Below are 11,895 nucleotides of genomic sequence, written 5' to 3' on the forward strand. Positions count from 1 at the left end.
TATTTCTTCCAATAAATGCTTTAGAAGAGGAATTTAGGAGGCGTTTTCTATGTTTAAGGACAGTGTAAGTAACTAAATAAATGAATGAATAAATAAATAAAGATGAGTATAATGGCGATGATCTGCACAACTATTTTCTGGCTCTACAAATTTTTCGCACGGCCCAGAGATTCAGATTCTTTTTTAAAGGCATCGCCCCACGAATCTGAGGTGGCGGGGGTTTCAGGTGGGTTATACCTTATGCCGATTATGTGGAGGAGGGTATTCCGTCCACTTCTTCCTTATTGCCGTAAACAAACGGCCCGAAAGATGCGGTTTCGACCGTTCCGGAGCGCTATTTCCTTCAACGAATTCGATTGGAGCGCGCCAGCTTTGTGCACGCGCCGCGTCTTCTGGGCCGTTTTTTTACGGCGATTAGGAAGAAATGAACGGAATCACCTTCCTATCCATAATCTACGACCCCTTGTATACATAACCCATCTGAAACCCGCACAACCCCAGATTCGTGGGGGTGTGGGGTGATCCCCATAACTCATACGATAACATAATTGTACCGTGACCATGTGAGGAACGACGAGAAACCAGTAACTCGGTTTCGGTGGTTCAGCTTCTCGAGGTGTTCCTTATCAGTTTCATCTTCACCGTACGAGTTATTTGATGGAAACAACAAGATAAGTAATCGAGTACAATTCTACTACGTATGTTTGTTTTCGGCCACTGTTCTCTACAGTACAAGCTTAGCCGGATGGTTTCAGCCACTACTCAACGTTCAATTGCTTTAAGGATTTAATTTTTATTTTTTCCGGAGAATATCATCTCATATTGTAGCATTTTTCAGGATGTCAAATCATTGTTTTTTCTATTTGATTTTTTCTATTTTTAAATTATATTTTTTCTATTTGATATTGATTTTTCTTTCCAGAACAATGCAAACCAGCTACAGTTCGGTGGTGCTCTTTATCCTAATACAAATCTCGACCGCGGAAAAGTTACGCGTTATGTCGTTTAACATTTGGAATTCTGGATCTCATGTACAGAATGGGGTCGAGAAAATTGCTAAGCATATCCGTCTTGTGGATCCTGATATAGTTGCTCTACAAGTTTGTTCTTTTCTCAATTCGAGGGCACATTTATTATTTTATTTATTATGAAATTTTGTTCTACTTTCGTATTATTATTTATTTTTATTATTATTATTATTATTACTATTATTTTTACTATTATTATTATTATTATTATTGAATTGGATTTTCTAAATATTTGTCCTTCTGATTCCTGTGTTTGTTCCAGGAAGTACAAAGGCAAGATGTTATGCCTACACTGCTCGATATCCTAGGAAAACCGTGGTCAGGAACAACGAGAGAAGACGGCTATCCAGACGTGTCTATTCTAACTAAACATGAGGCAAATTATCTGAGAAGTTTTGATTTTTTTTCACAGTTTATGTTTATTTATTTACATGTACTCGTTCAGATGCTTATGCAAACATTTACCCAAACAAATCGCTCGATTGGAGTGCGGATAGCGTTACCATCGGGAAATGTTGTGAATTTCTTGGCCGCACACCTCGATTACAAATCATTTGGACCTTATGCAGCATATAACAAAATGGTAACATCACTTGACCAAATAATGATCGGAGAAGAACCAACACATAGACTGGGTGGGTAAAAAACTTTGTATTCGTTTAAAAAAACGTTCGGAGTTCCCATGATTCAAAGGTGGTGTATAATGAAATTCACGTGGCACGGAAACTTCATGGAAAACGTAAAGTTTGGGTTGTAGATTACGACAACAGACGTAGCGCCGTTCATTCTCCTCTACTCCGCCGCAAAAACGGCGTGGGAGATGCCGTTCTTTCCTACGAAATCTGTTGCAACACGCCACACTTGCACACGCGCTGCGTCCGCGAGCGAGCGGTCGATGGTTGTTGGGGTCTCTTCTCCAGCCTATTCAAGTTAACCAATATTACCAATATTCTAAGTAAACTACATTCAATGAAAAGACTGATGAGAAGAGGGGAGAGTGTACATAGTCGAGCGTTCTAACGTACCTCGTAGGAAATAAAGCGGTTTTCCTACGCCGTTTTTTTCCTACGACGATTAGGGAAACGTGAGCGGAGTTACGCTGCGCTCCGCTATCTACTATTCGAACTCTACGCTTTCGTTGTGGATTACGCAAAACTTCAAAGTCGTGACATGCTGCCTTTAAAAACTGTGAAAAAAAAGTACATAGTGATCTTTTCTATACTGGAACCACCTTTCAAACTTAATTGAAGAAATCTAATGTATTGAGTGTTAATTTAATTTTTTTTAAACTTAATTGAAGAAATCTAATGCAATTGTTTCCGTTGAATGTGACAATTCCCTATCGAGATGTAAATTTCAAAATTCTAAAAAAAAAACCAAAAAAAAAGAGAAAAAGAAACGGCATGTGAAAAGCAACAGTAAGGAATCCATATAGCCATATCAGGTGTAGGAATTGTCTGAAGATTCATATGTGTCCTCCCATGAACTGCGCTGAAAAAAAAGCAGCGAAAATACCCGCAAACGAAGTTTGAAAGCAACTGAGCTGAACAGATTTCAATCTTTTTCAATCATAGATCAACTGAAGAGATCAATATTCATAAGGGTGACTAAGGATTGGCTAATATAGGAAATCACCAGTGAGTTACTACCGGATGGATACGATCTGATTTGTGATGCAATTGCGTAAACCGCTGCGCTGTGGTAAAGTTAGACCTTCTCTCTTCTTCGCAATCCGATTGGAACTACTGAGGGTCCCATTACAAATCTAATCACGATTTCAACATAAGTCATTGAAAATTATTCAAAAAGTGAACATGTGTTTTTTTTTCTTCGATACATAAAATGATGTCTGTTCTCAAAGAATTGAAGGTGGTATGCTGATAAGTCATGTAACTTAATTATTTATTACTTTATTTTTCAAGTTCATTTTCGTTCCGCGGTGCGGTGCTGCTGAGCGCTGAACCTGATCCGAAAGAGTGAACGTGTGATTTTTTTTGTTTACTTCATTCTCATCCTCAAAGGCATCACCCACGAATCTCAGGTGGTACGGATTTCAGGTGGAGTACTCGTATACGGGAGAGTAGATTATGGAGAGGGAGGTGATTTTGTCCGATTCCCAATTGCCGTAAAAAACGCCCCGCACGATACGGCTTCGAGCGATCCGGCGCGCTATTTTCTACAACGAGTTCGATTGGAGCGCGCCAACCCAGTGCACGCGCTCCAATCGAACTCGTTGTAGAAAATAGCGCACCTTTTTTCACGGGCCGTTTTTTTACGGCAATTAGGAAGAAATGGACGGAATCACCCCCTCTCCCTAATCTACTATCCCGTATAAGAATACTCCACCTGAAATCCGTACCACGTCAGATTCGTGAGGTGATGACTTTAAGGCGAAACTTCTCGGGACCGAATATACATAAAATTAAGGATTTCTTTGCCAGATTTCAAAGAGTTCAAAGTTGAACGCTAATAATATTGAGGAAAAATGTTTAGGTAGAGCACAAAATATGGAAGAAATACGTTTACATCCGAAAATCGGTCAATGGTTGAACAAAAGCGATGTGGTTCCCGTGATACTTGCCGGCGACTTCAACTCACCATCACATCTCGATTGGACGAATGAAACTAGGTCCGACATCATCGCAAGGAGTAGAAATTGAAATAAATTCAGATTTTTGATTAAAGAAAAAATAAGAAAATAGTGGCCGCCAAAAAAAAAAATGTAATTAGATCGTTTCAGTCTCAACCATGGGGATTGGATAATAGAGTGGCCAGCAACAAAAATTGCTGAGGAGATGGGCTTGAGTGATTCGTTTCGTGAAGTTCACCCGAACGTAACAGAAGTACCAGGTAACGGTGTAGAAGTTCATGGAAAAAAGAAACCTGGATTCACAACCATACGTTTATAGGACACACATGGTCCACAGTGAACAAATTTATACCCGATTGGGAATTTCAAATCCCAGAACCTCAGGATCGGATCGATTTTATCTTCTACAAAGGTGCGATCATATTTGTTCGATAGGATTGTCCACAAGTGATAAGAATCTGTGGAAAATATCGGCTAATTTAGGTAATATAGTTCCCACCGAGTCTTTTTTGTATTCGGGAGCGGAACCGATCGTGGCAATGCCGAATCACAAGGATAACGATTATCCATCGGACCACTATGCTCTTATTACTGAATTTGAATTTGTTACTGTACCATTTTGCCAAGAATGTTCATGACTACTTGAACGCATTTTTTTTTTGTCCAAATTCTTAAATTTTCTAAAATTTTTGCTTCGAATGTTCCAATTTATTTTTAAATGTTTAAAATTTTTATTAGTCTGAATTTTTCACTGGTCGTTTTATACTTTCAAATCTTCACTTTTTTCTTGGATGATTCCACTCATTTTTTTTATGAAGTTATATATGTGACAATAAAGCTATAAATTTCTTAAACACAAGTTACAAGATCTGTTTGATGCCTTGAGAAAAAAAAGGATTGGAGGAAAAGCGGTAGAAGAAGGAAGGAAAACTGGCACCCTATTTTTCATGTGTTTCCTCCATGTTGGTCATAAATACAGAGAGAGAGGCTAAAATATACTTTTAAAAAATAATGGAGTAACAGGGATTCCAGGAGGCAATTCTTGAGGATGCAGTCACTTTTCTTTATTTATTTTTCACAAATTCAGTTGTTTGGAAGCAATAGCAAGAAAAAAAAACAAGTGACCGACAAACTGCGAAAATTACGTGAGTAGATTTTTCCTCGCCATCAATTTTTTGGGAACCTCTAAATCAGCAGAAGTGTTTTTTTCATCAGCACTTTATGAGGAATCATCTTTTCATTCTTTTCAATCTCATTTTCATCATCACCATCATTTTTATGAGGAAGGACTAACAGGGATTCCAGGAGGCAATTCTTGAGGACGCAGTCACTTTTTTTTATTTATTTTTCACAAATTCAGTTGTTTGAAAGCAATAGCAAGAAAAAAAACAAGTGACCAACAAACCACGAAAATAAGTAATTTTCTAGCTTCTACTATTCAAATTCTAAGTAGTTTCCCAGCTCGTCTTCAATTTTTGGGACCCTCTAAATCAGTAGAAGTCGGTTTTTCATCGGCAAATACGTCGTCAGATGCGAGAACTAAGTAAACAAATAGCGTTTTTCCTTGGTTTGAGGATGTCACCACGGAACTAGCTTCCTGAAGATTGTTATGGTGGGGGGTTTGAGAAGAAACTGCGATTCCTATCTTTTTTCGTTTTAGCTTCGTACTTGTCACAGGCGAAGCTGGTTTCAGTTACTCGCGAAGCTATACTTCAAGCACCTACTCTTCTCACTATCATTCGTTTTTTTTTCTTTCACTCAAGTTCTTTTTCAAAGGGAATTTTTCATCCTTAGCTCCACTTCTGGACGAGTTAGCTTCCTATATGTATGTTCGAGGCTAACTACGCGTATGTACGTCCCCACTTTCCTTGCTTGCTGTAGTGCGACGGAGGAGGTGGTCTCCGCGGCGCCGCCGCCGCCATAACGTTTCACCAACACTTCGTTTCTGGATCGAATTGATCCCGGCAGCAGCGATCTTTTATGCTTTTATGCATTTATTTCTTCGACTAAGTGCTAAAACTCGCTAAGGAACTAAATTAGGTGTTAGAATGCCGCAATATAACATCATACCCTGTCGTGAGCGGTCATTCTTTTTTCAGTTCTGGAAGAAGGGGGCATTTTTTATCCTGGAGTTCACCTAATCGCCTATTTGTTTATGTTATTGTTCTTTAGTTTGCAAGAAGAAATTTAAAAAAATCCCTATTCACCTTATCACCTATTTGCTGGTGTCATTGTTTATTTACTTTCTTTATTTTGTTGTTGTTTATTCGTAATACTTCACCATAGTAGAAATCCATCCCCAGTTTCTCATTCTTGAATAAATGCATACTAATTGAATTCAAATTCGCTATTCTTTGACTTTTCATATAAAAAATAGATAAAATGATAATAAATAAAAAATAAATGAAACAATAAAATGAAAAAAAAATAAAACAGAAAATAAAAATGTTTACTCTTCGTTCTTCCTTTCTTTCGCCTTTTGACATCATATCTTATTTCTTTCACGTGCTGCACGTGCAGCTACCGCAGCCCACTTTAAAGTGAGAAGATTTTTCTTTGAGTGATTCTTACAAAGTACAAAAACATTATTTCTTACATCTGTGTATTTGTTCTTATTCTTTATCACGGAGTTTTTTTTACCGAATATAAATCACTCAAACTTTGATTGAAAATACCATAAGTAATAAATAATTCCGGTCTGCCGAGAAGAAAATTTTGGCACTACAGTATCTCCCAGTTTCTCGTTCCTGAACATATACATAATAGTCAAGTTCAAATCCGGCATTCTTTGACCTCTTTGAAATCACACAACCAAAAAAATAGAACCTCCGCCACGTTTCTCTCCTCTCCGCGGTGGTTTTTGATATATTATTTTAGCTCCTTCGTACTTCTGGAATATTTTAGTTATTTCAAGCGCTGCCCAGCTTTTTACATGCGTCTGGCCGTGCTCATCGCTCTCGCCATTCTCGGTGAATGCCGCAAAAAAGATGTCACCGTACGAGTTATGTCTTTCAATGTGTGGTCGTCAGGAAAAAATGTCAATGATGGTCTGCAAAAAATAGCTCGACATATAGAAATAGTTAATCCGGATATTGTCGCAATGCAGGTAAAATCTTTGAAAGAGCACTTGATTTTACACCTTATTTACAGTGTCATAGATTCTAGTACCTTATTTTTGTGTTATGCAGAATTTGTTTAATTTGTTTCATTTGAAAAAAAATGTCTAATGAATCAATATTTTCCACGAGGATAGAAACGAGGACAAGTGAGACGATGACCACGTCACTCGACCATGGGTTGACTCAACTGAAAATGGCATTAATATATTTGACAACCTCTCTAAGGCATTTTTATTGCCTCTGTACTTTAGAAAAGATAAGTACATAATTATTTTAACAACAAAAAAATGTATTTATATATGGGGCTAAGGGGCTAAGGGGTTTGTAGGTAATTCACAAACTTTTATCCACTCCGGAGATGCGGTGTAGCGCACTCAAACGTCTCCAAAATCGTTGAATTGGGGGTTCTTTGGGGGTTGAGTGAGAGAGTGGTGGTGGTGTGGCTGCATGGCGGGAGGTTCGAATCCGCCCTAGTGCTCACCAAGCCTTTCATCCCTTCGGGGTCGATAAATTGGTACCAGACTCGTCTGGGAGGATAAAAACACTGACTTGACACATCGGCTAGCCTATGTAAGTCACTGTATAGGCCAGTTACACGTTCGTAAACCTCAAACGATTCTGAATTGAAGTGAACGTGATGGCGCATCCCAGGCGAATTGATTAACGTCAGACACTTTATCCTTTATTAACTTTTTCCGCTCGTGAGACCGTAACTCAACCGGAATAGTCAGCTGAAAGCATTCTTCGCTCCATATTATGGTTCAAGCGGAAGAGTACGCTTTCGGAAAGAAAATGACGGATTGTAGATGTAGATTTCCTGGAAAGATATGCGTAAATCCCAGTGGGAATAAGTTATAGCATTAATGTACGACTTTTAGTAAATCTCGGGATGATGTTACAGTATTTCTGTACTTAAGCTGAGCCGGACACAAGGTTGTAACAGTATTTTATTCTTGGCTAAACTTTCGGCGAGTCTGTTCTCTCTGAAATGGTGATTACTCGATCAGATACGCTCAATCCGAATCCGATCTATCCTCCCAACAAAGAAATTCTCTGGTCCACTGTTGGATATCATTGCTATAGGGGAAAATTCAGATTGTATCTTAGGATCGGACGATTTTCCTTTGTCTATCGATGTGATAGATTGTTGATTCTTTTGGCTTAGGACATCTCAGGCTGCTATAATTTAAAGTATTGAAGATAGTGGAAAGAAACCTACTGGGATAATCTGACAGATATCCGTGGTGAGATGAATCGCACAATCAAATAGCAGCCTTAAATAGGGGGAGGGGAGTTCCCGCGTAATACAGTAGCGTTCGTCTTTGCGATTCATCTTTGAGCTCTTGGAGTGGATCCAGAACGCGTCCAGAGCTTTGCCCGCTGGAATACTAGGTTCACATGATACGTTTGCGTATTATGATCTTTCTTGGTCGAGGTTTGCTAACAAATAAGCACATAATTTGTAGATTTTCCGTACCTTTGTTGTTCTACTCGCGTCTGCGCCTCTAACAGTCTTTCACGAGGGAAACTGAGGCTACTAAATTCTGAGTCCTAGATGCTGGAAGGCCCTGGATTCTGGGTATCACGCAGGCGTTCTCTTCATGTGTTGCTTGACATCGCGTTGAACAGAGTCGTTCACGACTCAGGTGAAACGGTCGTCGTTGTGATGCGTCACGTATCCGGCATCCCTGTTTTAATTCCGTTTCCAAACCCAACTGCGACTTAACCTTCGACAGATGGAATTCTCTCCCTCTCAGTTCCATGAGACGAGACTCCATGACTCCAGCATCACCCTTTCCATTGAGCGTTTCAGTTACATTCTCTTGTAATTGCGAAGTCCCCAAGAGAAAGTTCCTGAAGAATTGGACAAAACGGGATTACTGTAGTATTAAAGGGGTTAGCACAGACTCGAGTGTTTTCAGTCCTTTTCACTACATCCTTGATGCTTTTATATGCATCTCCAGCAGCTCGATTCCTTCCGCCCAGCTCGAAAGTCATTTTTTCGTTAGGTTTATTTTTTGACATGTATTTTATAGATATTGCGAGTAAATAGTTAGGTTCCACTTGCATTTTTGGAAGGAGAGTGATTATTCTCCAGTATATACGAAAAAAATTGGCATTCTTATTTTTCTGCACTATTTTTTAATACTAGAAACATTGCGAAATTCCATAAAATAGGAGCAATGACAAATAAAAAGATGATTTAGGAAATATCTGACGAATCAGGCTTGGATTTTATCGTAGGAGAATTGGGAAACGAATGGGATTGGATACGCTGTACCACAAGTGAAACTTCTTTTCCAGATGTAGCAATTCTTACTCGATTGAAGGTACATTTTAGATTAAAATTATTCAAAAAAACAATCTCCTCCATTTCTTTCTACTCTCGGTGACAGTAATATCAAATTCAAATAGTACAGAAATAGTACTTTAATGAACAAAAATTCCCACACACATCGAGAAAAACGAGAAAAAAAAAACGAAAACGAGAAGAAACATTTTAAATTTTTAAAAAAAATTATTTGTAAATTGTATTTTTATGTGGACATATACAATTTCTGTTCAATAATAAATATAAATTACAATTAATGTTTGTAATACAATTCCCACATGCATCAAGCAGCAAAAAAAACTATTTAGAAGTGAAATCACATCTAATTGCTTTTTTTTTGAAGAACTATTTATGTTTATGTGGAAATACTAAATACGGCTTTCAAATATTTGTATGTAGATTGTAGGGTTGTGCGTTGCAACCTCAAGAGCGATAACGGTTCCCGTCGAGACAAAAGGCGGACGACCGTTACTGGTTTGGAGTGCTCATTTCAACTACAAAATGTTTGGCCCATTAGCCGCTCAAATCAAGACGGTGAACTCGTTGGACCAATTGATGAAAGCGGAGCTCCAATCTGGTATATGATCCTAGCTTGGCATTTGTTCTGTGACTAAAACATTATCGATTGTTATCGATAATTGCCTTCATCAGGAAGAGTGAAAAATGCACGTGAAATTCTCGACCATCCATTGGTTAATGAATGGCAACGACAGAAACTTCCTGTCATCGTAGCTGGTGATCTGAACACCCCATCGCATCTTGATTGGATTGAATCGACGAGGTCAGGTTTTGATTTTTTTTTTGATTTTGATGAGACATAGCATCTGTTGTTTTGGAACCTGTCAACTCACCGTCAATCCATTACGTCCACGGTGAGGTGAACATTCTATAGTCGGATCAAAATCACTTGAAGCTCGAGGTGGTTCTGTAAGCGGCTGCGCTCAAAGCTACAGGTTGAGATCAAGGTGAAATGATGGCGAACTGTTGCCATGAGTGGTGCTAGCAACAGTTCGCCTCGATCCTAACCGGTAACGATCCAACGCATCGCTTTGAGCGCAACTTCCTACGTAGCTGCGCCACGCTTCATTTTGATATGATCCCACCCATATCCCGACTCTCCACAGCCGCCGATAGATGCTACAATCAACTGCGTGATAATTAGGCATGGATAGGGTTACTCAAAGGCAGCATACCACGAATCTGAGGTGGTGCGGATTTAAGATGGAGTATCCGTATACGGGATCGTAGATTATGGAGACGGTGGTTATTATGGAGAATAAACATACTTAATCTTTTTCGAAATAAATCCAGTCGCTGATAAATGCCACGTGTGTTGTGTCGACCTACCACGTTACGTCCTCGGCAAATTTTTATCCTGACCCTCTACATCCATCCATGATTTTACCGAAGATCGATCGATAGGCGATGGCGGATAACATTGGAAATGAGTTTGCCCACTAGTATAATTGTTAAAGGCAGCATACCACGAATTTGGGGTAGTACGGATTTAAGATGGAGTATCCGTATACGGGATCGTAGATTATGGAGACGGTGGTGGTTCCGCTCATCTCTCCCTGCATCACTGCAAACAGCCGCCTCCAGAATGCTGTTTTGTACGAAGCCACCTATTGCAACGTTCCAGCCCTTGCGCCGTCCCCGCTCTGCGACTCGTCGAAAATCAATTCGGACTGCCTTGAAAGGCGGTAAGGGACGCTACGCGTGCAAAGGTGGCGCGCTGCAAGAGAAGGCATCGTACAAAAAAGCATTCAGGGGCCGGCTGCTTGCGGTGATTCAGGGAGAGATGAGCGGAACCACTCCGGTCTCCATAATCTACGACCTCGTATACAGATACTCCACCTGAAATCCGTACTACCCCAAATTCGTGGTATGCTGCCTTTAACAATTATACTAGTGGGCAAACTCATTTCCAATGTTATCCGCCATCGCCTATCGATCGATCTTCGGTAAAATCATGGATGGATGTAGAGGGTCAGGATAAAAATTTGCCGAGGACGTAACGTGGTAGGTCGACACAACACACGTGGCATTTATCAGCGACTGGATTTATTTCGAAAAAGATTAAGTATGTTTATTACGATCCCATGCAAAATCTTGTTATTAATTTTCTTATAAGCTAAAAGAGAAGAATGAGTGCAGCCTTTAAAATCCCCCGTTTAGGAAACAACATGGCGGATGGATAGTGAAATGGCCAGTTACTAAACAATTTGAGGAAGCAGGTTTTCATGACGCCTACAGAACTTTGCATCCAGATGCTAATGCACATCCAGGTTTGAAAACGTTTTGTTTTTGCAAAATAGGCAGTGTTTCGTTCCTTTTTGGTGTTAGAGAGATCATGAAAAGCCAGAAGTGTCAAAGTTATAGAATAAAAAAGATCGAACGCAAATTCTCAAATGTGGTCATTTAAATATTCGGTGCTGTTTTTGAGAGAGACACTATCAGTTCATCACAGACGGCTCTTGATGTTCATGATGTGCTTACATGTCCCATTTCCCCTGCTATCGTAGTATCCCTTCCTTTCAGGTCACACCTGGTCCCCTATTCAAAGATTTAGCAAAGACTGGGAGTACAGATTCATTCCCGAGCCGCAAGACCGACTCGACTACGTGTTTCTTTCGGGTGCGCTCACCCTCACGGGAATCATTTTTTGCTACTTCGTAACCATTTATTTCAGGTCCCATCCGACCCATTAATGCAACATTGTACTGTGGCACAAAGCCTCTAACAGATATCTCAATGGATGGAAAATACAAACGGAACGATTATCCTTCTGATCATTATGCTCTCATTGTAGAATTGGTGATGTAG

At 39.6% G+C, this 11,895-nt stretch overlaps 1 protein-coding gene across 3 annotated transcripts; it reads left to right on the top strand.

The window, feature by feature from the left end:
- Window positions 1–926: 926 nt before the first annotated feature.
- On the top strand, window positions 927–11,895 carry RB195_012843 (uncharacterized protein; the record flags this gene model as incomplete). 3 transcript variants are annotated; one of them, XM_064202407.1, is made up of 10 exons in its annotated part: window positions 1,474–1,663; window positions 3,522–3,657; window positions 3,769–3,878; window positions 3,938–4,030; window positions 4,102–4,248; window positions 9,476–9,646; window positions 9,721–9,850; window positions 11,248–11,357; window positions 11,611–11,706; window positions 11,762–11,895. In XM_064202407.1, the coding sequence occupies 10 exons, from the start codon at window positions 1,474–1,476 to the stop codon at window positions 11,893–11,895; spliced, it is 1,317 nt and encodes a 438-aa protein (XP_064058288.1). The 3 variants fall into 3 exon arrangements, with proteins under 3 accessions (XP_064058287.1, XP_064058288.1, XP_013304520.2); XM_064202406.1 differs by lacking the exons at window positions 9,476–9,646; window positions 9,721–9,850; window positions 11,248–11,357; window positions 11,611–11,706; window positions 11,762–11,895 and adding exons at window positions 927–1,100; window positions 1,291–1,380 and having other exon boundaries at window positions 4,102–4,256; XM_013449066.2 differs by lacking the exons at window positions 1,474–1,663; window positions 3,522–3,657; window positions 3,769–3,878; window positions 3,938–4,030; window positions 4,102–4,248 and adding an exon at window positions 6,551–6,724 and having other exon boundaries at window positions 9,469–9,646.

This window comes from Necator americanus, chromosome V (assembly GCF_031761385.1).
Source record: "Necator americanus strain Aroian chromosome V, whole genome shotgun sequence".
NCBI lineage: Eukaryota > Metazoa > Nematoda > Chromadorea > Rhabditida > Ancylostomatidae > Necator > Necator americanus.